This window comes from Opisthocomus hoazin, chromosome 26, assembly GCF_030867145.1.
Source record: "Opisthocomus hoazin isolate bOpiHoa1 chromosome 26, bOpiHoa1.hap1, whole genome shotgun sequence".
Taxonomy (NCBI): domain Eukaryota; kingdom Metazoa; phylum Chordata; class Aves; order Opisthocomiformes; family Opisthocomidae; genus Opisthocomus; species Opisthocomus hoazin.
Genome location: NC_134439.1, coordinates 5,013,255 through 5,039,114, shown reverse-complemented (window position 1 = coordinate 5,039,114; position 25,860 = coordinate 5,013,255). Strand labels below are relative to the sequence as shown.

Below are 25,860 nucleotides of genomic sequence, written 5' to 3'. Positions count from 1 at the left end.
GGGAGAGGATCTGTAGGGTCGCTTGTAACGACAGGAAGAGGTAGAACAGCCACTCACGCTGGTCTGCAGAGATCGGTCGACATCAGCCATGTCAGAAATTCCTGGTTCAAAACATCCTTCAAACCTTCTGAACCTTCCAGAGAAGTAAAACTGCAAGAAATGTGCTACACCGTAAAGACAGCGGAGAGGCAACAATCCAGACGCGGTGTGTAACAGCCTCGTATCGCAGTGCCCTCAAGTTCACAGGGATATTTTATTTCCTTGTCCTCCGATATCTTTGACTCGCATAAACCCGCAAAAAGCTTTTAACCTGTTTTTGACATGGTGAACTCGCACGCAGCAGTGCCTTGATCTTGGCACGTGAAGATATCTGTGAGGCTCGGGGGATGGGGCGGAACGGTCCGGTGACCCCCTTGCACCCCACCTCCCCTCAGACCCAGCAGGCATCAAAACAAAGGCAGAGCGTGGGTGAAGCAGCATCTACGCTCCAAACTCACAAAGGAAAGTCTTTGTTTCCAGCGTGGACTTTCCCCTGCAAGTCGCATTTTTTATTTGCAATTAAGGAGATTAAGGGAGACACTAGAAAACAATTCTTTTTTTAAATGAAGCTAATCAAGCTGATTAATCTGTAGCATCAAAGGTTTCCCTCCCCCCCTCTGAACAGGTTAGACAAACATCTGTCAGGAACAGTTTAGGGCGCGTTGATCCTGCCTTGGAGCAGAGGTCAGACTAAATGACCTCTTCAGATCCCTCAAAGCCCTCCTTTCTTTGATTTTTGTGTTTTCCGTATGACTAGCAATTCTCAGTGTCTGATTTGCTGAGTGCTTGGCCTGAGACACCTCTGTGAACCAGAACTGTGCTCATTTCCCCCACCCCGGGTCATCCCCCGCACCCTGGTTTCTAAAGCAGTTTTCATGCAAAGGCTGTAAAAGACAACAAATGCCCCCAGATTCTTGTGCTGGGTGACTGTCCCGTGACTCCCCATAGTTAGAAATTCCTTTTTTTTTGCTAGAAGACACTAGGATTGTGCCTGAAGGATGTGGGCTGTGTGTGGTAAGTGCTTTTTTTTTTTTTTTTCTCCTTCTTGCCACCATTTTAGGACTAGGCAGCAGCAACCTGTTAGGTTTTGTAAAATCCCCTTCATCTTAAAGAAAGGAAATGTATCCCTCATTCATCTGCTGGTGTGTTGTGGTTTTTTTAAATATAGAAAGTGCCTGAGAACAGATTTTCCTTCGGACTCACATGTCTAATTTGCTTTTTGAACATTTGTGACACAAGCTAAGACTGGGGGAGGTGAAACAGGCTATTGACAGGCTGTGGATATGCTGACACAGCACAAAGCCGTGCAGCGCTGAGATGCACAAGCGTGCTCGCAGCCAGATGGCTCGGGAAATGAAGGCACGAGCTGCAGCAACAGCGTGCTCCATATGGACACCGTTACCTTGCCCAGAGGTACCTGTTCCGAGCCAGCTCGTATCACCATCATTACCGTGATGATTTTAACAAAATTACAATCTTAAAAAAATATATACGTGTAAAAAAATCTGTCTGAGCGTCCCCAGTAAAGCGCACAGATCAGAAACAAACTGGGAAATTCCTCCCGGGTCAGGCAGGCGCCTCTCCTGCGTGGTTTCACGTGTAGGTGACAGGCTTTTCACCAGAAGACCTTGTAGCAGTGACATGAAGAAAAAAATGTTTTGTTTTTCTAAAAATGAGCTGGTCAACACGCTGAGAGCGTGGACAAGGGGTGTTCCCCCCCTCCCCATGGGTTGATTTGATCAAACCAAAATGTTTCACAGAAATGTATCGATTTCATCTCATTTTCACTTGCTTTTGGGAAGGCTTTGTTTTGATTAGGTCGCAGCACTTCATTTTGGCTGCTCCCTTACGGTGATGTTGGGGTGCAGAGGAGCAGCCCTGTCAAAAGTCCGTGCTGTGACCTTATCAATGCGCTGGGCTTCGAGGAGGCTGCACTGATGTTTGTAAAACCAAAGATGACCCCAGTTGCCTATATTTCTGAAATTTGTATTTTGTGAGAAATCTCAAAATCAGACAGGCTTTTTGTTGTCTTTGCTCTTTTCCTCACTCATAAAACAGAATTGCAAAATGTGAAATTTCCTTTCGAAATTAAAATCTTCTTGTTTTCCTGTGTAAAGCCGTTACCACAGATTCCTGCCCAAAAAACACTCCTTCAAAAGTTAAAACTCTCGGGGACCTCCTCCCTCCCTGCGACCAGGTTTTCTCTTGCTGTTCCCCCGGCTCACCTCTGGTTTTTCTTGGCTTTCAGAAGCCAGGCAGAGAAGTCTTTGGCTTCCTGGGTGCCCAGGTCCAATCTCTGGCCATTCGCAACTGCGACTTGGGGCTCAGCTTCCCTCTTGTAATGCTCGATGGTGTTGCTGGAGAGGCGAAAAGGGAAGATTTCAGCCCGAGGTGCCAGAAGAGGGTGCCAAAATGCTGCTTTTCCACAAAACCCAGCTCCCTCCCACTCCAGCAGCCAGCGAAGAAAGGGGTCTTGGACAGGGAGAGGGATGGTTGTGCTGTGTGCCGACAGACCAGAAACATTTCTAGGACTTAGAAAAATAAAAGAAAAAAAGAAAACCAGCTCCCTAGAGAATCACTGCTGCAGTCCAAGAAAAATATCCTCGGCTCTGCATTCTTCTGTAGCCATCAGTTGGCTGATGACAGCTGTGAGTTTGGATCGTAGCAAGCATTGGAAGTCTGCACACTTACTCGCTTTTCTTCTCCCGTCTGGCTAGCAACCACTCCACAAAGTTCCTCTTCAGCATGTTATCCATCGCGCGGCTGTAATCGCTTGCCAGGGTGGCTTCAGAGTAGCGTCTTTGCACTGGTCTGGCACTGGGAGTCCTTATACTTACACTGGGGTGAGAGCAGAGACACAGCGTGAGTCCGGTGCGGACCGGGAGCACGTGCCGTGCGGTTTTGCTTGGGTTACACGTGGTGGCCTGTGTGGTCCCTGCCGTCAGCAAGGGTTTGTGGTCACTTTTAATCTCTCTTGGTACAGGTGACCATTCCTGCGTTGTGACCCGAGGAGGTGGCCGGAGAAGGGGCTAGCACGCTCCTCATCCGTTTCACTGGCTGCTAACACAAGTGCAGCTCAGATGTGAAAACCTGGGAGGAGATGAGCCCAGGATATTTGCTGGAGTCAGTGTGGTTTTCCCTGCCGTGGCCCGATTCACATGGACTTTGGGTCCGAGCTAAGGTGCCACGTGTGTGCAGGCTCACTCCTCCAGTGAGCTGCCCACCTTGGGGCAAGGAAACCTTCTCCCACGTCCTCGAGAGGCTCGGGGATGGATGGCAGGAGACAAGAGCTGACCTTAGACCAGTGCTGAGCTGACAGCATAGACATCATCAGTGACTACTTAAGTTAGCAAAGGATTTCCAGGCTGATCCTTTTTTAGTACTGTTATCTGGGATTGCAGCAGCTCCTACTGCTCTAATGAGGATTCTTTTGGAGATTCTTGGGTGATAGTTGGAAATTTTGTAGCAGGAGTCAGAGAAAGAGAGGGAAAGTCTTTATTATATACCTGCTTTATGTAAATGGTCATATTTTCAGAAGCTTCGCAATACCGGATGCCCCCTAGCCTCATTCATGTAAGATGATTACATCTTGTTTCTAGTTCTCAGCCAACCTTCTTCTCTTCCTGATTGACTTCCAGCTTGTTCCTCCTAACCCAGAGCCATGAAGTTTGTAGGGAAAACTTGGGAGTTCCCAGGTCTGGTTCAATGGCTCAGGGCTTTAGTTTGATATCTCTCTTATCATTTGCTCATCTCTGTAGGCTTGGCTGTCTCTGTTATCTGAGATCTACCTCAGGAATCATGCTCTCACCTACTTACCAAGATGCCAGGGGAAAGAGTCCATTTGCCTCCAGTGGGGAGCTGGAAAAGGCTCAAAATACACTGTGAGCTTTCCAAGACACTTACCCCGAGACATTCTCTTCCATCAAAACAAAGCCCAGAGAAGCGAGGAGCAGAGAGAGAACTTTGAAAGACATCATTTTCTTGGCTGGTTTCTCAGCTCAAAAGCAGCAGATGATGCAGATGTCCACCCCTATAACAGATGGGACACAAAAGTGACAGGACAGCAAACCCAGGGGGATGTGCGGTGGCTGGGCACGTGCCTGTGCTTGTAAACGCGTTTCTTCAGTCCTAGTGCTTGGAGCAGCCTTCTCCATCCTACAAAGCCCTCCTCTGCCGTTCCCAGCTAAATTACTTTTTCAATGCCAAGGCTCTTTCCCACTGTGGTGTCTTGTAATGTTGGTTCCCTGTACTTTTATTGTAACCATCAAATTCATTGTGGGTTGCGCGTTCCCCGAGGGAAGGGCTTTGTCTTCCCCCGTGTTTACAAGCTGACCCTGTGGGTACCTCATTGTGCTTGAAGGGTCGATTCAATCTGGAGTATGTGAACGGGGACGTACGTCGGATCGGGCGATTCAGCAGCAATGGCATCCTGCTTATCCCACACTGCAGTTCTGCAGGATTTAGGAGCCTGATCTAATTTCTGGGAGGCTTTCTGTTGGGATGGATAATGCCTTATGTAGGGACTGGAGCCAGGGGCAGTGAATATCAGTTATGAAAAATACCCCATGGACAGTGACAGGATCAGATTGCAAGATTTATTAGTTTCAAGCTGTTCCTAGTCCTCACGTCCACAGCTCAGCTCCATAGTCCTTGGACATCTGAGCCCTTTTAATTACTATTCCAGCTCTGCAAAGTCCGTACAAAAATGGTTTTGATCGTGGCTCACATACATGTTGTGTCCCTCACCTCACTCTTTGTTGTAGCTGTTTCTGGAAAGTGCGTGGCAATGGAGAGCTGCTGTGAACAGGAACGATACAGTAACAAAAACAACAGGTCTAGATCAGGACTCGAGTATCCCACCCTTCAAAAATGTATTCATACGTTGACAGAACTCTACTCCTCTAAGTAGTTATTTGTACTCTCACAGCAGCCCAATTATTGTTTTGGAGAGAGCAAGAATTTGCAAGTTCGGATGTTGTTTGTAATTGAGGCATTTTTTATTTCTGGAAAACTGTGACATCTTTTACAAATGTTTTCAGCCCTTCCTATTCAGTGAGAAAAATACTAAATGTGTTATCTCAGCTACATCAAGTTCTGAGGAATGCTCTGAAAAGCAAAGGTGTAATACGCTGAACGCTGGCAAAATCCCTAAAATATTTAGAGCTAAAGCAATAAAAGACAAATAGTCACAGAGTGTGTGAACAGCAGGAGTAAATTCCGTTACACAAAAAGCTGAGGAGTATTTTAAATGAGAATGGAAAAAAAAGCCATGATTAAATAACTGAGGTTTCCCTCTTACTTGCTTTTCATTTCGTATATTGGTGATACAACGGTGGGCACGATGATGGATCTGAAAATAGTGAAGTTGTGCAAGAATATAATTCTGCTTAGGGTAATTATTTATGAACTAAGAGAGGAAGCGCATTGCAGCCTTAGTTTTAATAAAAGGCAGCACTCCTTCTCTGCAGAATTTACCCAGACAGGGAGGAAAAGCAGTCCACATTTTCAGAGACTCTTGCAAAACCATTTCTGAGTTAAGACGAGACCCCTTTGCCTGCGTGATGCCCAACTGGACCAGTCCAGCTCTGCTAGCTCTGCCTCAGTTTGCTGCAACACCTGCGCTGCGTTGATCCAACAGCTCGTCCTTCATCAAAGGAGGAGCAACTGGTGGGAGCTTTGAGACACGAAGGTCTTCCAGTCCCCTGCCCAATACTCTCTGCTCTGGGAGAAGCGTTACCCCTGTTTTACCCATAGCTGGTAGGTCCCAAAAAGCAACCAAGAACCAATTTCTCCTCGTTTTCCTGTGTAGTCCCCGTTCAAAGGTGCAGATCCCAACCGGATGATTTGCCGTGTGCTGAATCCTCCTCCGAGATAACGGCCTTTCCCTCCCCAGCCCGACACGACCAGTGCTGCGGGTCTTTCTGCCCAGCCTCGCACCGCTTTGGGGGAAGCTCAGCCGAAGGGAAGGGCTGTCCCTGCCCTGCTACGGCTGCTGCCTGACGCTGCCAAACGCTTTGCACTCCCGCTGTTATCGCAGGGAAAAAAAAAAAAAGAAGGGTAAAAAGAATGTTAAAAAGAGAGACTGACATGGAGCTTCTTACCTTTCTGCTTCTCTGAAGCTGCCCTGAGGACTGCAGCCGTTCTGGTGCTCAGAGGGGACCCTGCAGAGCTTTTATAGCTGTTCGCTGTGCAGGACCAAGCCCAATTCCATGAGGTAAACAGGAAATCAAACACCTAATCGAAGCAATTCAAACCCACTTAGAGCTGCTTCATTAGGTCCATTGACCGACAGAGCAGGAAAATAACCTTGTAAAATATGTTTACATTAATGGCAATTAAACATTACGGTATCACAAAATGAAGAATGAGCATGCACTCTGGGCTTAATACAGATGGCATTGGTCTAAGCCTTAATTCCGTGTAGCACCACCTTCCATGGTAAAAACTTTCTTAATTTCCATCTTTTATTTTCCAAGTGCAAGTGGCATCTTAGAGAGATTTACTCTGCTCCTTCCCTTTCTTACAGGAATAATTTGGCTAAAATCAATAGTTCCTATCATTATTTTTGTCACCATCAAGTCTGGGCATCCCAACTGTAGTCTGGACCCCTTGTGCAAACCCCAAGTACTGAAAATAGTGTTTATCCCCCCAAAATGGGCTCTCTAAGAGGAGAAAATCTGGGGTAGAGAGTGGAAGAGAGGAAACTAGTAAGGACTGGTGAGGCAGCACTGGTTAACGAGGTGGAGGGTGGTGGCACGGCAGCCGCCTGTGTGGGGTGAGGGATGGCAGCTGCACCTGAGCACCCATTTGGGGTTTTGCTGTCCTGAGCGGGTGATGGAGTGGTTCCCTGTGGCTCTGCAGCTGCTGGGGACGTGGGTCAGTGGGGCCACCACCTCACCCTGCCCTTGCACAGCTGGATCCAGGAGAGCAGATGTTCTGCAGATGTTGACGGTGCCGTCAGAACACAAGGGGTAAATCCGCTTCCCGCCAGCTCGGCTGGGGCTGCGTGTCCGGTAAGATGTTCTCCCCGGCGCCTGACCTGCCCCGCTTCCCCTGGGGCTCTCTGGGAGAACCTGACCCATTACCTTTGAACATGTAAAGCCTGCCTAGGGGCTGCTACCAGGTGTGTACCTGCTGCTCTGGGATCCTCACCACACCTAGATTCGATCTGTTGAAGGAGCAGAGCAGGAGTACGTTTGTGCCAGCCGAACCCCTGAGCCGAGCTCTGCTCACACCGTTACCGCAGCGAAGCAGCGCCCGTGGCTGACCGTGCCGGTTTGCAGAGCACAGTCCCATCCGCAGCTTGGTTCCCCTGAACAGCCTGAACTTTTGCAGGAGGTTATCCAAGTTACAACCTTCCCCTCGGGTCTGCCAGCCTTTTTGTTTCTCCCTGTGGAGTTCAGGTGAGTTGCTGGGAGCAGTAACCCCGCACACCTGATGTAGGAGGGATGTGTGTGCCTGCCTCCTCTCCGGTTTGTGCTTTCTCAGCTACGTCACAGATTTGTGTGGGAAGAAGGTAGGGTTTCTGGTTGATGGGGCTGAGCAAGAAGCAGCCCTCGGTGGAATTGGAGTAATAATGGCAAGATCGGTGGTTTCGGTGTGGGAGAGGGTTTCACTGTGCTGGCACAGTGCCCCCAGCGCATCCCATCCCAAACAGGGGTAGAAATCCAGCGCGATGAGGTATGTGTCTCCATGTAGAGGCCATCCATTCTGCAGTTCCCACCTCAGAAGTGTTTTTTCTGCTCCTCTGAGAAGTGCTGCTGGGACAGAGTGTCAGACTCACCCTGGTTTCAACCCCTGCCTGTCTTCCTGCACCAGGAGACTGCAGAATGCCCCTCATCCCACTGCCCCGGGGCTGCAGTGATGAGCTCTTGCTGCTCTGTAGTTCCACAACTCCCTGGCACAAGCAGCCTCTCCAGGAACAAGTGTTGCAGCTATATTGCATTAAAATAAAGGCTCAGAAGGACATCATTAGTGTAGATTAAGAGTTCAGTGCTATTAGGGAGTAATTACTGCTTTCACAGGAACTACTTAATACATGGCTTAGTCCTTTAGCTAGCAGCACACAGGTGTGCCAGGGTCCCCAAAAGCTTTTCACCCGCGCAGGAGCGTGGTGCCTGCTGTAATAAATGCTGCACTATAATAGTTACAAATAACCAATTTACACTCCTAGCACAGCTGCTAATCAATAAAATGGAATAGTTTATCCCGGTGTCTTTATGATATGTATTCTGGGCACTTCACTCCCAGCCAACTCAGATATCTTGTTTCTCCAACGCGCTACCTATTTGTTTTCCTCTCATTAAGTGCCTCTGTAGGATATAAAGTTAATAGAGTGAAATAAATATCCAGCAACATTCAATGTTGACCCAGGGTTCACAGCTAGGGTTGTTTCAGGTTGTCTACTGCCGGTGCAGCTCGGACAGCAGCATCGCCCTAAAATTTCTCACAAGCTTTCAAACAAGAAACCCCCAGCTACGCAGGAGCTCTTTCCAAAGACAGGTGGGCACTGTCCGTGTTTCGTTCCGTCTGTGCGATGCCCACTGATCGGTGCCGGAAACGCTGAGCCTCTGCGTGCCGGCTCGGGTCTGGGAAGCGCAGGGGTGACGAGTGAGGTGCTGACCTGGAGAGGGGCCACCGTGCCCACGTCTGCCGCTTCCAGGGCGCAGAGGGTCTGGTTAACGACACAGACCTCGCTCTGCCCTACCCTCGTAGCCTCATCTGTGGTCTGCTGCCTTCTCTGACAGCCACAAGTCGTTTCACAAGCTTCAGCTGGGTGCCGGCTTGGGACAGGGGACACTTCAGCTTAGGTTTCACCCAGCCGCGGCGTTGGTTTCCCTGCAAATTCAACAGCAGAGCTGGGGCTGCCCTGCTTCAGCCACGCAGTGCTTGGTGAGTGAGCCCTGCTCTTCTCCGCAGCAGACCTGGCTGGAGGAGTTGGTGTTTCAGGAATTCGGGAACGCGTTGGGAAGATCGCAGCTGCGTTGCTGAAATGGTCCTGCTGCTCTGCTTTGAGACACCGAAACGTCTCAAGGGCACCTTTGATTACAAAGCATTTCAAGTATGAGATGTCCCTGTAATCATGGAAAATAGGGCTTGAAGTGACCTTAAGAGGTCATCCATTCCCTCCCCTGCTTCCAGACAGCCTCAGCTCCACTGAAGTCCCTCAGAATGGACGAGTCTGATCCGTTCCCAAAAGTTTTCAGAAACGAAAACACTGCAAACTTCCTGAGAAATTTCTTGGTGTTTAGCTCTAGCATCGCACCTTCAGCGGCACGGTTTGCACCTCTGCCCTGTTCCCAGGGGCTGTGGTGGATCAGATTTTCCCTTTCCCTGGGGAGCGGGGCTCTTCGGTTGCCGTTCTGCGGGGCACCGCTCAGGGCACCTCTGCTCTGCAGGAGAAGGCTTTCGAGTGTTGCGCATCCCAGGTGGAAATCACGCTTTCTGCTCCACTCTGTGTGCAAGCATCAGGCTGATCTGAGATTCCCAACTGTATCCGGCTGCGATCGATCGGCATTCGCATTTGCTCTGCTCCTCGGATCACAGGGAGAGAGGAAGGAGGGATGCTTAAGTTCTTCACCCCCACCCTCTCCCTGAAATCTCAAGCGTTGGAGCATCATTCAGACTCTGGTCCTGATTCAGTACCAATTCTGTTCTTAACTCAGCTTTGCTGCTGGCAGAGGCACGGAGGCTCAAAGCTTTTTTTGGGAGCTCATTTCTCTCCTTGAAGTACCAGCAACGCCTTGCAGAGGAGGTAACTCTTGGATGCTTTCTTCTCAGGCGTCCCGTCACAGCTTTGCAGAGTCCCAAATATGAGCTTCTTTCCCCCAAGCCTTGACCCCACAGCCCGTGTCCAGCTTTCCCCTCCCTTCCCGGGGCTGCCCTCGGCTACCGTGCAGCATCTTCTCTGTCTCGCGCAGCAAAGGCTGGTGCTGTCGGGAGGGGAAACCGCACACCCGATGCCCGGTGCCCGGACTCTGCCAGGAGGCTCAGCCTTACCAAAAGGTGGCAAACGCAGCTTCGGCTCCAGCTGAAGGCAGCGAGGGTTTGCCTGGCTCCTCATCCCGTCCCTTGTGCTCAGCCCTGCCCCGCGCCCGCGTCGAGCCACGCCGGGGACACGAAGGACGGGCTGGGTGGGTTTACGGGGCGTCTTCGGAGTGACGAGCACAGCTTCGTCCTCTCTGCTGGGTTCAGACCTGCCTCCCCCTCCAGTGCTTGTGGGAATGGAACAGGTTTTTTCACAATGGCAAAATACCAGATATGGCTTTAAATGCCGATACTCCCTTTTAACTGCAAACAAACCCTAGGGCCTTTTCAGGCTCCAGCGGTTGTTCTTGAGGGATTCAGCTCACTGGGATGGCTGTCTCAGAGCCTTCCTGATTGCCAGTTCTTTGGGGGGAAAAAAACCCCCGCAACAGCTAAAGATGGGAACCACAAAACACGGGGAATATGGACTTCTCCTTGCTGCATGCTCTGCTTGTGTCTTTTTTTCTTAAAAGCTTGTTGTACCCCCCGGGAGCAGGGACCTGCGGGACAGTAACTGCCGTAACAGAAAGCCCACGACAGCACCTGTAGCGTCTGTGCGGGGAAGATTTATTTGGCTCATTGAGCTATGTAGAAAAAATAAATCTCACAACTGCAAGTTATAGCTCTGCGTGGCAAGCACGGTCGCCGCTGCAAGAGGCTGGAGAGATGATCTGGGCTTGCTCCAGTGTTAACACTACCTGTGCTTTACTCTGTTCGCACTTCACCTTGCGGCAGTTATCTCCACTCGAAAATCATCCTTTATTCCCCCTTCCAGCAAAGATCGAGCCAGAACTAACCAGCTGGGGAGATTAGAGCCGCGGAGCTGCGGGAAAGGAGAGGAAATAATCAGTCCCGCTAAATCCCAAGTATGTACCAGCAGGACGAGAAACTCGACAACCCGGTCCACGGCAAGGTGCCTGCCCAAGTGGCTGGGTCAGTAACGTGGAATTATTTCCATCTTGTGCCCTTGCTGCTCTCCTAGCATCGCCTTTCCGGCAGCCCAGCCGTGCGGGTGCCCCGGCACAGGCGGCGGGGTACGGGTCAAGGTTTCGATTGTGAAATGACCTATATTTTTTAAAGCGACCCACAACAGAAAGCATCGCCGCGGAGCTTCCCACCTCCCGGGACACACTTGTTTTGGGTATAAAGAATCAGGCATCAACGCAGTGAAGTGGCGGAGCCTTTCATTGCCTCCCGCTACAGGGAGGTTAAAACCTGGTGGGATGAGAAGCGGTGAGTGCTGGAGAACCCGCTGTTCTTCGGGGGACTTCAGCGGTGACTCGATATTATAGGGCCCCCAAATTTGTACTCGCGGAGCATAAATCTGAATTAAATGCATTTATTTCAGACTGGAGGAAATCTGATACAAACACACACAGTTGTTAAGAGGAAAACTTTTAATCTGTTTTTTATAAGTGCTGCAAATGTTTGGAGGGGGGTTCAAAAGACCAGCCCCTGCTTGAAATAAGGTCAGGGGGAGTTCAGCAATGGCAGGATTCATCCCCCACGATGCTCTCCCTACTCCGTTAGTTTAGTTTATCACTGTACCAAGACCAAAGCTTTCCCCCATCGCTCCGGCGTAGGAGCAATGGCTGCTCCAGCTCTGTCCGTCTGCTCACGGTGATGTTTGAGGGAGAAAAACTAAATTGACGGGTTCGAAAGGTCTGCTCTAAAGAAGCTGTGGCATATTCGTTTTGGGGAAAAAGTGAAAATTAAGGGGACTAACTGAACAATGACATTTCAGGGCGTGTTCTGATAAGGGTTTGCCTTCGCTCGCAGTTGGATTTACCACTCGCCTGAAGAAAGGGACAGAAACCCCCAAGCTGAACCCTTTCCATCGTGAGGGGAAAAACCCAAATCCACACAAAGCGGCTTTGTTGGGTGGGAATCTGAACAGATCTCTGTGCGTCTGCAGACCCCACCGGAGGGTTTAGGTGGTTGTTCCCGGGGACCTGAGCGGAGCTGAGCACCCTGCCCTGCTGAGCGCCCAGGAGCTGCGCAGCAGCAGATGTGGAGGAGAAGCAAACTGGTGCTTGGTTGTGGTTTATCTGTTGGGTTTGATTTAAAGAGACTCCAGCTTTTTAGTACCAGAACTAAAGGATTTTTCAGAATGGAAGCTGATTTTGAAGCCAAAGTTTACTGCAGCATTTGCTTTGTTTTGAGCTGAAGCCCTGAAATGTTTGGGGAATAGGCAGGTCCTCGAGCATTAACCATTTCCACCTGCCCCAGAGCCTCCCACCCTGCAGGGATCAGAGGGGGCATCTCCCATCGCTCAGCCCCTTCCTGGGGGCTGGGAATGCTCCTCTGCTCCTGGGCTCCAACAAAATGGCATTTAAATGCCAAGAGGGTGTTTCAAACACAGAGACAACCAGGGGCTTACTGATAAATCTACTTCAAACCTAAATTTTGTTTTAAAGCAAACTATTAATTTCCTATCAAGTTTGATTCTTAAATTTATTGACACGAGCTTTAATCAGCTGGATCTTCTTAGATACAAGCTGCTTTTTCCAGTCGTGAATATTTTCCACATAATAAAAACTGAACAAAAGGTGTTTTAAACTGGGATTCCACTTAAGTAAAAGGAAATATTTCCCAACTGGAGCCCTCCCTCTTCTTATTCTGTTGGATTCTCACCTATGTTTTAAGGGCAGTCTGGCTCCAGGTTCAGATTATTTCTGGTAGTTGAGATTTGATCGAAACAGATTCTATGAAAACAAAATTCTTTTTTTTTTCCCCTTGTGACCTGTGTATTTTACTGAAAACTTGCAGCCCATATTTATTAGGTAGTAATATTACTTATTTTCAAACTTTTATAATATATAAAATATATATTTAAAAATATAACATATTTTCAAACTTTTGAAAATGAAGATTTTTTTAAAGTTTTTGGGGTTTCTGAGTGCATCTTTAATGCTGTCCAAATTAAATACTAGTGATATCACCAGAGATTAAAAAAAAACAAACACCAAAATCAAATTAAAGAAAGATTCAAACGATACTCAGCAGAAAAATAACAGAATATATTCTGTTCTTGTTTACTGCTAATCTGTCACAAAGATTATTTCTATTTTAGGTATTTTCTGCCTCAGATCAACAACAACGCTTCAGCAGGCTGCAGTAGTTACACCCTTTTGTATGAAAACCCCATTTCAGTGAAATCTCAGCTGCATTATTTACCAACCAGCTTCAACCTTTTCCCTTAAGAAATGTCCCCAAACTCCTAAGTGGCAACAACAACTCTTTGAACTTGTAAAGAAATTGTAAAAACTCATTAGGAAAATTTCTGCCTGATTCAAAGATTTAAATCTTCAAAAAAAACCCCAATTTTTGCCCAAAACTCTTTTTACGGATTAAATCAGCAGCAGCTTTAGGTTGACGTGAGAGTGGGGCAGTAAAATTTGAAAACGTTTGTAAACTCACATAAAAAAAAAAAATCAACTTCTCGGAGGGATTTTTTTAAAAACTACAGCCCAATTTCAGGAAATCCTGGGGGAGGAAAAAGGCCACGGAGGGTTTCCACAGGGCCAGTGCCCCGGTGCAAACTGCTGCTCAGCCCTTCCCTGGCTCTAGAAATCCCCCTGGATTTTTGTTGCAGTTGCTGGTAACATTGAAATCAGGGCAGGGAGAGCTGTTTCCCTTTGGGGGGGGGGGGATCTTGCCGAGCTGGTTTTGCCCTGGGTTGGGGTTGGGGGGCAGCCCTCTCCCCCCAGCTCTTGCGCAGGGGTGGGCGCAGCTCTGTTACCCCCCAGCAGATCAATGATTTCGTCTCTGCTGCTCGCATTCCCTGAATACCTTGCATCTGGAATGCTGCAGCGAGGGGAAGGAGCTTGACTGATAGCCTGTCTTGTTTCAGATCTAAATTGAAGACTTCCCTCTTTGTTTGGAATATTTTTCTTTTTTTTTTTTTCCTTTTTTTTTTTTTTTTTAACGTTGGTTTCCTTCATTTCTTTATGGCAAAGGGTTGTGTTACGTGGGGAAGGGCACTGAGTAAACCAATAAAAGCACCAGCAGAAGTATTCTGGGCAAGCTGAGCGACAGATCCGCAGCAGAGCGCGGGTCATCGATTTCAGCGGGGTTTGGGGGGGACACGCACCAGCGGGAGGAGGCGCGCTCCGAGTTTCCACCCAGGGAAGCCTCAAAGTGCCCTTTCCAAGCCGCAGGAAATCTCTTTCCCAATTTCCATCGCTCTTTTCTTTTCACCTGTGAGTTCTGAGCTTGGATTACGCCCGGGAAACCTCCGGAACAGGCGCCCGGGCGCAGCAGTGCTCCCGCCCGGGCTCCTCCGGCCAGTTTGGCTGGGTGCTCCCAGCAGAGCCCAGTAACGCGGCTGGGAGGACGGGAACCGAACTTCCCCCGGCGAGCAGCATCCACGCGTTTCGAAGGCAAAGATCCCGGGATAGCAGAACGCGTCGGATGCAGGAGGGCAAGGCGAAGGCTTTTTGCTGTGAATGACCATTTCCCAGGCTTTTTATGATTCCTTTTAATGAGTTTCCCAGGAGGCTGCAGCGCGGGGCGCGTCCCAGCGTCCCCGGGCACGTGCGTCGCTTTCTGAAGGTTTACACAACTCCTGATTCTGGAATGATATCACATTTATTCACGATCAGATTTATTTATGAACAAATTTCTTTATGAACAAATTCTCCGCCTCGCTCTTCCTCAGCTGGCAGAAAAAAAAAACCAACTATAATAATAAAATATTTAGCCGATAACCAAAAAAAACCCCAATCTTTTGCCACTTTCGTCACCTCTGCGTAGCACCGAGGGAACAACCAAAGCTGGCGGCCGTGTTGGGGGGCCCTGCCGCCCCCCCAGCCCCCGGGCCCGGCCACCCCGTAACGGGAAGGGGGGGTGGGGGGGCGCGGAACCGGCTGCGCGGCCGCGCAGGGAGCGCGGAGCTGCCCGGGAGAGCCGCGCCCGCGGAGCCCTCAGCCGAGCCTCCCCCTCCGTGGGCGAAAAGCCTCTGCTCGGGAAGTTTTTCAATTTTAGGGGGGGGAATATTTTTTGGGGTTTTTTTTCCCCCCCCGGGGGAGGCGGGCGCCGAGAGGAGCCCCCGGCCCGGCGGGAGGGGGGGGGAGGGCTGCAGCTCATTGTAGTTGGGAGGGGGGGCCGGACCGTGCCTCTACTTGCAGCGCTGAGGGGGTGGGGAGGGGACGGCGGCCGCCCCCGCCCCTCCCCGCCCCCCCCCCCGCCCGACAGCATCCCGGGCTGAGCCCCCGGCGCTCCCCCGCCCGCCCCGTCGAGGAGGCAGGAAGGGGGGGGGGGGAATGATTGGGGGCGGGGAGGGGGGGGCTCCTTGCTATTTTCAAGCCATCATGAGCCTAAAAATAAAAGTCTCCAGAAAAGGCAGGCGGGGAGGGGAAGGGGGGGCTGCTCTGCACACGCCGTTTTGCCGACGGGGCGGCCCCCCCCCTTCCCAGCCCATCCCCGGACCCGTCGGAGAAGGGCCCTGCCACCGTGGGTCCCTTTTGTCCCGGGAGGAGCCCCCACCCCCGGTCCCCTTCCCCGAGGGCTTCCGCGGGGCTGCACATGAAGGACTTAAAACAATGCCGGGGACAATAACCACCCCCTCGGGGGGCTCCCCCAGCCGCCCCACCGGGCCGGGCCAGCCCCAGGGGGGCGGGCGGGCCATTCCCCCCCCCCCCGTCCCCAATCCCCTGGCGCCAGGGGACCTCCCGGTCCCTTTGATGCCGAAGTTTTTTACACCCAGAAAAATCCCATTGAGGCACCGGGGGGAAAGGGGTGGGGGAGGTGCGCGGCGGGGGGAGGGGCGGGGGGGCTGCAGCAGATGGGAAAGTGCCTCCGACGGGACGGGGCTGGGCGGAGGAGCGGGGCTTGGGGGGCGGGGGGGGTTATGGACACCCACACGGGACAGGGGGGGCATGACCCAACCCCCCACCCCCCCCCGCTGGGAAGGGAGGTGCGCGCGCGGAGGTAAATAACGTAGTATTTAAATGAAAATAAATAAATAAGTGGCCGCCGCCCCCTCCCCTCCCCCCCCACCCCACCCCCCCAACCCGGCCCCTCCCCCCGGGGGCCGGACCCTCCCGCATCACCACGTGGCTTCCTCCCGCAAACATTTTCACTCATTTTCCAGGTCGGGTTTTATTTAGAGGCGGTGCCCGGCTGCCGAGAGGCGTCCGGTGACGCTCCGGTCCCGCTCCGCCGGCCCGGGGGCCCCCGCAGCCGCCGCCCCCTCCCCTAGGAACCCCCCCTCCCCAGCCCCACACCCCCTTCCTCCTCCAGCAGCCGCCGCCCCCCTCCCCGAAGGCAAGGAGGAAAAAAAAAAACCAAACCAAAAAAGCCATCGGGGGGGAGGGAAAAAAGGGAAAAACCAACAAAAAAAGCAGCAAAGCGAAGGGGGTGGGGGGGGGCGGGGGGGGGGAGAAGGAGCAGGCGAGCCCCCGGCCCGGCTGCGGGGCGGCTGAGCGCGGCCGGAGCCCGACGGCGCGGGCAGACGGCGGAGCCCCCCCCCCTCCCCCCCTCCCCGGGAGCCGCGCCGGGCCCCCCCCTCCCCTTTCCCCATACCCCCCCCCCCTTTCCAGCCGCCGCCACCATGAACAAGCTGTACATCGGGAACCTAAACGAGAACGTGACTCCGGCCGACTTGGAGAAAGTCTTCAACGACCACCAGATCTCCTTCAGCGGGCAGTTCCTGGTCAAGGCCGGCTATGCCTTTGTGGACTGCCCCGACGAGCAGTGGGCCATGAAAGCCATCGAAACTTTTTCGGGTAAGCGGCGTTATCTCGCCTTCCCTCCCCGCCCGCTTCCTCCTCTCCCTTTCCCCGCAGAGCTGTGGAAACCCCCCCTCCCACCCTTTGGGGCTCAGCGGTCCCCCCCCACCACCTCAAAAACGTGGGGTCCTCCCTTGCGCCCCGTCGGGGTTTGCAGCGGCGGGCGGTGGGGTGGGAGCCCGCTTTCCCTTCCCCCCCCCAAAAAAAAAAAGAAACCCCAAAAACAGCGTGTGGGGGGGAAAGAGCGGGGCCCCCCCACCCCACGCAGCCCCCCGCCCCGCGTGGACCGCGCCCTCCCCCCCCCTCCTCAACCCCCATGGCGGGGCTCGGTGCGGGGGTCCCGTCGCGGCACGGGCGGGTGGGCTGGGACTTTGGCCATTTTGATTTGAAACTGGGTTTCCTGGGGCATGTGATGCGTGGAGTAGCGCGAAGGTCGCCATGCTGCTCGCAGGGAGAGAAAAAGCTCGCCGGGAAGCGGAGAATTTTTAAAATATTTGAATTTTTTTTTTTTAATTTCCCCCTCCCTTTCCCTCCTGGCCCAGGCTCCCTCCCGCCTGGCTCTTCCCCTCTGCTCCCCCCTCAAAAAAAAGAAAAAAAAAAAAAAAAAAAAAGAAAAAAAACCCACCAGAATAACCCAACAGCGAAGAAGCCCACTCCATTTTCAAAGAGAAATCCATTTCTGCCATGGAGTTACAATTTTTGAGCCTTTTAATGGGGGGGAAGAAAGCTGCCCGAAGGACTTCTTGCAGGGATGAAACAAGGCAGAATTAAATAAAGGCGAAGAATTGGTCTCAAAATCTGATTCCTCGTTTTCTTTCGCTCAAAGCAGGATGAACGAAGGAATTAAATATTCCTAAGGAACATTGTCCAGGCAGCAAACTCGCCACTCCCTCCCACTGCTTCCCATTCGAAGCCACTCTCATATTTAATAAAATGCGCTGGTAAAGGAATTGGAAAATGTATTTGTGTGTAGCTGGTCGTAATTCGAATTAAATTGCGAGGTTTCACGTGGTAGCGTGGGGTTCTCCGAAGCTTTCTGACCCCTCCACCCAGGTTTTAAAAAACAGACACGTTTTGTTTTTAGGGAAAGTGGAGCTTCATGGAAAACAGCTAGAGATCGAGCATTCAGTGCCTAAAAAGCAAAGGTAATACAGTGTTTTCTTTTTTTTTAAATTATTTTTTAAATTTCTAATTGGGGGGGGGGGAAGAATAATGTAAGATAAAGGAGGCGAAAAAATTCTACCCAAATACGTGGACATGAAATGAGAGGTTTGGTGATTTGGCGTTAGATGGGTCCCCAGCCAGGTGAGGGGCAGCACTCGGGGTCAACATTGAATTTCTGTTTGGTTGGTTGTTTGTTTTTAAAAAGAAATCCACTTCTGCTAGCAAGTTTGTTGCTTTTTTTGTTTTTTTGTTGTTGTTTTTTTTGGTTGTTTTTTTTTTAAAAAGAAATGGTCAAACAATTCTCCAGCAGCTCTCCCAAGGTGGTGGCTGGCCGAGGCGTTTTGGGTTGGGATTTGCAAACTTGTGGCACTGGAAGAATTTCCCAGCCTCGCTCGGCTCCGCTGCTGCGAAATGGGCAAAATCTTTTGTTTTCCAAAAGATCTGTAAAATGAAAAAAAAACCACCCATAAATTTCTTCTTTTTTTTTTTTTTTAAAGTGAGTTTTGCTGGGATTTGATGGTGAGGGTTGAAAGAAAAGAGTAAAAAAAAAAAAAGAATACAACCAAACCCCCATGGGGCTGGCCTCAACGTGCCACGCCGGGGAGGGATTTAAAACCCAGCGAGCGCTGGGCGCTGGCCTAGCTCCTGCCCGCCGACAACTTTTATTTTGGGGCAAGAGCTGCGTTTCTTGGCGGTTTCCAGCCAAGCGACTTCGCCTCCCGCCACCGGCCTTGCCCAGCCCGGCCCTCTCCATCTTCTTGGCCCTTTGTTGTTGCGCGCGGGGCTGGCGTGCAGGACGCCGGAGCAGCCCCGGCCACCGCGCTCCCAGCCCCGCCGGCGGTTAGCTATGGAAGATAAAGACTATTTTGGGTGGGTTTTGGTTTTTTTTTTTTTCAGAGAAACCCCCCCTCCCCAGCTCAAGGAGAGGCCGGGCGGGCTGAGGGCGAGTCAGTCCCCAAGCCCAAATAGTCCACGTTGGATCGCGCAGCCCGAAACCCGCGTCGGCCACGTGACGAGGCGGTTACTTCAACGCCCGGGCGCGGAGGGAGGAGGCGAAGCCAACTCTTCCTCCCTCAAAACTCTCCCAGTTCCTTCGTCTCGTGACGAATCCCCCCTCCTCGGCTGGGCGGCGGGAGCCTGGTTTTGGGGTCACCCCCTCGGAAGGGGGGTGGCAAACTTTGCGGCTGCGGTGATGGCGGACGGGGGGGTTTCCCCGGTGAAAAAGCCTGGATCCCAAAGGCAGGGAGAAGAAAAAAAATCCGTTTAATAATTTCCTAGCCAAGATTGTATGATTATTATTATTTATTTTCTAGCACCTCGTGGCCGGGCGATCGATAGCGCTCGTTACGGCGCGGGGTGACTTGCGGCTTAATTATCGATGAGCGGAGGGGTGTTGCTGGCGGGGTGACGGCCCTGCGGAGGGGGACACCATAACGCTCCCCAAAGTCCCCTGTTTCTCCTTTTTTTTCTGGATGATCCGTAGGTTTGGGGGGAGCAGATCTCACCCCCCAAGTGTGCGCGGGGAGAAATTCGCTGAAAATGGGAATATTTCTTCGTAATTCAAAGCGATGCTGGGGAGGGGGGGGGCTTTGCGGTGGGTGGAGGAAGGGTCGGGCTGAGTTTCTCCTGCATCTCCCGAAACGAGCTTGCCTTGCGTTTGGGTGTTAACCCCCTTTTTTGGGGGGGCTGGGGGGTTAAAATGAGCCCCCCCCCCCCCCCCCGGGTGCTGCGTTTGAAGCGACCGGAGCCGCCGGCGCCGCCGCTGGATGCGGGGGGGGGGGGGGGGGGGAGGTTCGGGGGGGTCCCCGCCGCCCCCAGCAGCCGCCCTGGTTATTTTGTCTCACTGTGGGGAAGTTGGTTGTGTTTCTGGGTCGGGAAAAAAGGCAACTTTTTTGGCAGCTGGCTGGGAGCTCGGCAGGTTGCTCGGCCCGGAGGAGTTTTTTGGGGTGATTCGGTGGCTTTTGCTTTTCTCCCCCCACCCTGGAAAAGGGCTGACATGATGGGGGGGGGGGTACCTCCAAGGCGACTTCTTTTTTTTTCCTCTGCCCCCTCCTCCTTCTTTCCTTTCTGCTTGGTTTTGAGACTGGATTTTCCAGTTTCAAGGCACGGAGAGCAGGAAACGGTTAATTAAGTGTGAGCAGGGAGGACAAAATCAGATGGGTTTGGTGGGATCTAAACCACCCAACCTCCCCCTCCCCCCTAAACCTGATAGTAATTTTTTTTTTCCTCCCCTTTAGAAATGTGGGAAAACAAGTCATGAGCGCTGGTGCACTTCCCAGCTAGTTTATAAAATAAAAAAGCTGGATTTTAGGTTGTGTTTTCTTCTGGTTGAAAGCAGGAGGGGGAATGCTCAGGAAAAGTGATTTGGGTGTTTGTAGAAACGAATGCATCCAGTGAAATCCCGTGTTGTAAAGAAATCTTTCCTGCTGGTGTTATTTCCTTCTTTAAAATCTCTCCTGTCCCTAAGCCCATCGCAGAAATTAATTAAAAATTGCTGAGTGGGTTAATGTGGCACAGGAGTGATCGGTGTGTGCGAAGCTGCTGCACCCAAACACCCAAGAAGGATCAACTGATTTAGAGATGTTTAATTACAGGGATTCTTCAAATAGCACTTAAAGCTGCAAATTATGCTAATGACCATGGGGAACCATTTTAACGAAACACTTTCGAAGTATCCAACTGTAAAGAAAAGTTGGTGCTGATAAATATGTTGTTTCATTAAAAAAAACCCTGGAGTTTTAACGTTTCGTTTAGATTTGTTTAAAGTATCTCCTTGCTGTTTGGGAGTTATTTTTTCTTTGATTTTGCTGATCGAAAAACGTGGAGAAACTTAAGAGCGTTAAAAAAAAAAATCTTAAAAATTATTGCATGCTTTATTCTTCAGAAGGTTTAAAAAGATTCTTTAAGAAAAAAAAAAATCAATTTTCCCTCTTAATATTCAGGGTTGGTCTTGGGGGGGTGGAATGGGGAAGCTGAAAAGCCCGAAGTCGGTGGGGTCGAAAGAATGAATGAATGAAGAGAGGAGGAGGGGTGAGGGGGGAAAAAAGTGAATCCATCAAGCAGACATTCCAAATATGAGGAATGTGGAAGTGAGTCGACCAGAGAGAATGAAACCAAGCAGTTGGGGGGGGAGAGGGAGTTGGGTTGATAACAGCCCACAGACTTCAAGCTAAAAAGGGGTTTTTCAGTCGAGGTTGTTCACAAGCGACGCGGAGGTTTCGAGGCTCCGTGTGCTCCCCAGCAGAGGTGGGAATTAGTAAATGTTGTTAATGACCTAAGGATTTCATGTAGTGCATGGAAATGGATGGAGAAACCTTAAAATTGGCTCTTTTTGGTTTTTTTTCCCCCAGTCTTTGTTTCAAGTTAATGTTTTCACACCGGAGAAATGTTCTCTTTGCCTGTGCGTAATCGCGCGATTAATTGTTCGTAACGAAATATTTGAAAATTTTTGATAACAGCGAGTGAGATTTCTGTCTTTGTCCGTATTAATCAAAAAATTTGCCTTTCTCCCTCCTGATGTTTGGGATTGTCTGAAAATGGAACTGAAAAAAAAGTTTGCTCGTTCTTTGCCATTAAAATGAAGACACTGTCTTGAATGCTGAGGCACAATATGCTTTTAATCCAGTCTGGAGATCGTTCCCTTCCCTTTATAACAGGCCTGCTTTACAAGTTATAGTATCATTAAAAAAAATTAGCAACACCCTTGTTTACAGGAGTGCTTGGGAATGGGAAGGCAGGAGGAGTGGGGTTGGGTGGTTACACTCCTTTTTCAGTTGCCACAAAGGGTCAGAATCTGGAGTTCTTCTTTGCTTTCTTTCTGTGAGCCCCCAACTTGGAGCTGAGAGCTCTCTGCTGTTGGTTTTACACCTCTGGGAACCGTGGTCGTTTGGAAATTAGTACGTTGTGGTGATTTCCAGCTAGAAAAGCTAGAAAGAATTTGTCATTAAATCAGTCATTAATAATTTGTCAGTAAATTTCATCCGTGAGGTTTAAAACTGAGATAATTTAATCAATCTTAACGTACCTGGGAGAAAGAATATATTTACCAATTTACAGCCCGAAGTGGAGAGAAGTGCCTTGATTTTCCCCCTTTCCACGTAGGAGTCAGAACTGGCAAATATATCCAAGAAATCGCCATTTAGCCGTAAACTTCATAGCCTCAAGATCTGAACCCATAGAAGATGGAGCCCATCCCGTGTAGGTGCCCTTCGTTAGGAGTCTGATGATTCTGAAGTTCTGAAGAAAAAAATAAATTCAATTCCCTGGAGAACCTCGGTGGCAATTGCCAGGACTGACTTCTCCAGTTTAATTTGTTTCTGTCTTTGCCTTTTAGGTTAAAAACCAAGCAAACAAAGATATGGCGAAGGGAGGTCGGGGTTAAAGTACTCGCTTTGAAAATCGAGAGAATTAAAATAAATAAATAAATAAGTGGAGATTTCTACCCCCAAGCCCCCAGCGACGTTAATGTTTTCCAGAGTTACTGGGAGGCTTTGGGGAGAGTTCAGGCTGCTTGGGATGGCCCAAGGTTGGCCCAGGGGGTTGCAGCTCCAGGTTGGAGCAGGAGGAAACATCTCCAGCCCCTTTTCCCTGCCTGGGTTGCCGGCTCCAGCACCTTCCCGCTGCCTGCTGGATTCGCTGGTTTTGGGAATGGAAGGGAAGGGGCCTCCAGCGATGCTGGTGGAAGGTGTGGGGGTCTTGTTCTGCTGCTTTAATGATGCCACTGGTTTTATGAAACAGTTTGGATGGGGAGAAGTGGGAGCCTGAAGCAGATGCGTAGGGAAGCCCCTGGGGCTGGGGGGGGGATGCTGGTGTCTTCCTCTGCTCCAAGAATTAAGGCGGGGAGTAGGAGAACACTGAAGAATTGGGGAGCCTGAAAGCTGAAGGTTGCAGGCGGCTTCTGGAAAAAAGCCTTTTCAAGAGGTCACAGAGGTTTTTCTGTTTTGTTTTGTTTTCCACCGGAGAGGAGCTATTCCAAAGTTTTAGGTGAAAACTCTCATTTTCACTGTGACTGGAGGCATTTAAAAGCTTCGGCGAGGACGTGCGCTCCTAAATTGCCCGCTTCTGAGCAGCACTGCCGGCTGCCTCGGGGTTTGTGGGTGAGGGGGTTCCCAGCTGGCTGGACGCCGATGAACTGGGGGACAGTGGGGAGGAACTGGCAGAAGAATCTGTCTGCGAGGTCTGCCCGTCCCTCACTACCAGGCTTCTTGAAGACCGATGGGTTTGAGCCTTTGTGGAGCTTTAAATTCTTATTCTGCCCAGTATGAAGCGTGGAAATGATCCGGGAGGGTCCTGGACTGGGTACCCGAGGGGGTAGAATTGTATTTGCCCAGTGAACTTTGAAAAATTTAAGAAAACAAGCAGAAGAGAAGAAAAATGCGTCAGCAACGGGGCCGATGTCCTGCGTCGTCCCATGTCCGCTTGGGGTGGCTTTTAGCTGCTGCAGGGAGAGGCACGAGGAGCGTTGCGGAGGCGGCTATGGGACGGTTGCTCCCCAGGAAAGTTTTTCTTAACCTATTTTGTATGAAATGAGAAGCCCAGACCCACGGGGGTGGTGGTCCACTCCAGAGACGTGTGGTGTTTGATCCCGGCTGCCTTCCCAGGTCGGCATAAATTCGCAATTTTTATGTGCGAAGCCTGTGGGGGAATTTGGCTCAGAAATCTTTGCTGGGGTTTTACCTGAAAATTGGAAGTTTATCCTGGAGATGGTGGAGCCGGGGGGATTGCAGGGGTCTTGGCTGGAAGGTGTTCCTGGTTTCTGCAGGAGGTGCTGGAGGGTTGTATGTGTCTGTCTGTCTGTCCTCATCCTCGCCTGTTTTCTGGTGAACCGTGAGATGTTCTGCCCAGGCGGCATCGAGATCCGTGTCCCTGCAGAGGGGATGAGCTGGGGGAACGTCGGGGCTGGCCAAGGTGACCTTGGGAGGTCCCTCCCCACCTGAGTCCTGCCCTGAGCCGAGGGCTGATATCTCGGACCGAAGCAGGCTGGAGGTTTCACACCCCTCGTGCCTTGGTGGTGCCTCTGGGAAGCTGTGGGAAAGTTAAAGTAAGGTGTTGTTTTAAGCTGGTTTTCTTAAAACCAGTGTGCATTTTCTGCTTCTGATGGAACAACCCGCTGAAGGGGAGTGGAAACCAGTTCCCCATGGGTTGATGTTCAGCGTCTGTAGCCTGCTCTTGAAGATGCTTGTGCCATCTTCGTGGTTTTAAGTATATAAGGGAAAAAAAATCATGCTTTAATTGAAACCTGCTCGGCTTTCTCCTCTGGACAGAGTTAGCGATGGACGGGGCTTTGTGGAAGGGGTCTCGCGAGGGTTGGGGTCCTGCAGCCCCTTCCTGGCTCCTGCCAGCCCTTCCCGTAGGGGACACTGCCCGGCTCCTGTCCCCTGCCCTGGGGTCTGGCTTCATTTTAGGAGCATCTGAAGTGAAGCCGTCTGCTTTTCAGTATCGCTGCGGCTTTGGGGTGCAGATGCCTACTCAGAGGGGAGGCTTCGGGGGACCCAGGTGGGCTGTGTGCGTTGGGAAGAGCTTTTGGGAAACCATTCATCGTCTCCATGCTGTTGCCTCAGGTTGAACCTGCTCTGGCTGCCTTTACAGCCCCTCCATGGGAGCTTCCCCGAGGAGGCTAATAAAACCCGAGGAGCGAGGGGACAGTTTATTGAGATTCTGACCAGAGGCGGGGGGCCAGGAGCTGGCGGAGCTCGGCGGGAGGGAGCAGGGGCGTCGGTGGGGATGGTGCCGGGGATGGGATGGGAGCAGCCGGGAGGGCACTACCAGGGTAGTGGCACACAGGCGAGAGCATCCCTACTCCGCTCCCGCCTCCTGACGTGAAAGAGCAGGGGAAAGAAAAATGAAAAAAAAAAAAGCGAAAATAAACAAACATAAAAAAAATCTGTCCGTCCATCTCGGAGGAGCCCTCGCGATCCATCAGGAAATGGGTCATTTATTTTATTGTAACCGACACTTGGGAGCCCTGGCATGGTCAGAGCTGAAATTTCACACTTTTCTGGCTACCGTAATGGTCTGGTCCGTATGGAGCAAACCGGTTTGAGAAAACAGCCCCCTAATTCACGGGCATCCCTGGCAGAGCTAGAGCCACGCTTCATTTTTCCGAGTGATCCACCAGGTTAAGTTTAAGATGCGACGGACAGAGTCCACCTGGAATAAAAGCAGCGGCAGCCCCGTGCCCCAGGAACCGCTGGGAGCTGGCGGGGCTCCACGCAGCGCGCGGCGAGATGCGAACCCGGCACGGTCTGGGGGTGTTGCGATGTGCAAACAGCACGCGAGATTACAGGGCAATTGGTTTGCACAAAGAGGAGAAAGTTTGGACTCTGACGAAGGTTCCGCTGTAGTTTTCTTTTTTTTACCAAGTGGAAAGCGGAGATCTTGGGGAAGCAGTCTCCCGGATTGGAGTGTGAGAGAGACGGGAGAATTGTGATCTAGAGCCAAATAAAAGGGAAGAGAATTTATACAAAAAAAAAAAAAAAGGCTCTCGGGGCCAGATTTTCACCCACAATTGGAGCCAGATTTTTCCAACTTGCATTTAAGTGTCTAAATAAAAGCTCCGTTTTCAGAAGCGATTAGCGCCCGATGTGCTGAGCGCTCTTGAAAAATCTGACTGTCGGGATTCCTTCTGATTTCTTGAGATTTGGATCTGCCAGCTGACACCCGGGAGGTTCCAGCAGTTACCGGTTGCCCCCAGGGTCCTGTCCCTTCGCCCCCCGATGCTGCTAAGCCCTGAAGGAGGGGCTGGATGTGGGGGGCACAAGCTGGCAGGTCCAGAGGAGTCACTTTGTTCCCCTGCTTTTTAGCTTTTAGCTGCGTGGAGAGCCGCTGTGTTTAGTGCTCGTACTGAAAGGTTTGTCAAACTATTTGGGAATTCTCGGAGTAAGCACGGACAAGGGATCGG

General features: G+C 51.1%; 2 protein-coding genes across 4 annotated transcripts in view; one reads left to right on the top strand and one right to left on the bottom strand.

Annotated features, from left to right (window-relative positions):
- Positions 1–53: 53 nt before the first annotated feature.
- Positions 54–4,016, bottom strand: GIP (gastric inhibitory polypeptide). The gene is made up of 4 exons (XM_009933566.2): positions 3,943–4,016; positions 2,731–2,877; positions 2,265–2,396; positions 54–150 (listed from the first exon to the last, which is right to left on the bottom strand). Exons 1-4 carry the CDS (start codon positions 4,014–4,016, stop codon positions 54–56), a joined length of 450 nt encoding a protein of 149 aa, XP_009931868.2.
- Positions 4,017–16,618: 12,602 nt separating this feature from the next.
- IGF2BP1 (insulin like growth factor 2 mRNA binding protein 1) overlaps positions 16,619–25,860 on the top strand; it is a 31,331-nt gene continuing 22,089 nt past the window's right edge. For all 3 annotated transcript variants that reach the window (XM_009933547.2, XM_075443686.1, XM_075443685.1), the window contains exons 1-2: positions 16,619–16,793; positions 17,881–17,941. In XM_009933547.2, the coding sequence (XP_009931849.1) occupies positions 16,619–16,793; positions 17,881–17,941 (236 nt within the window). The remainder of the gene's footprint in view (positions 16,794–17,880; positions 17,942–25,860) is intronic.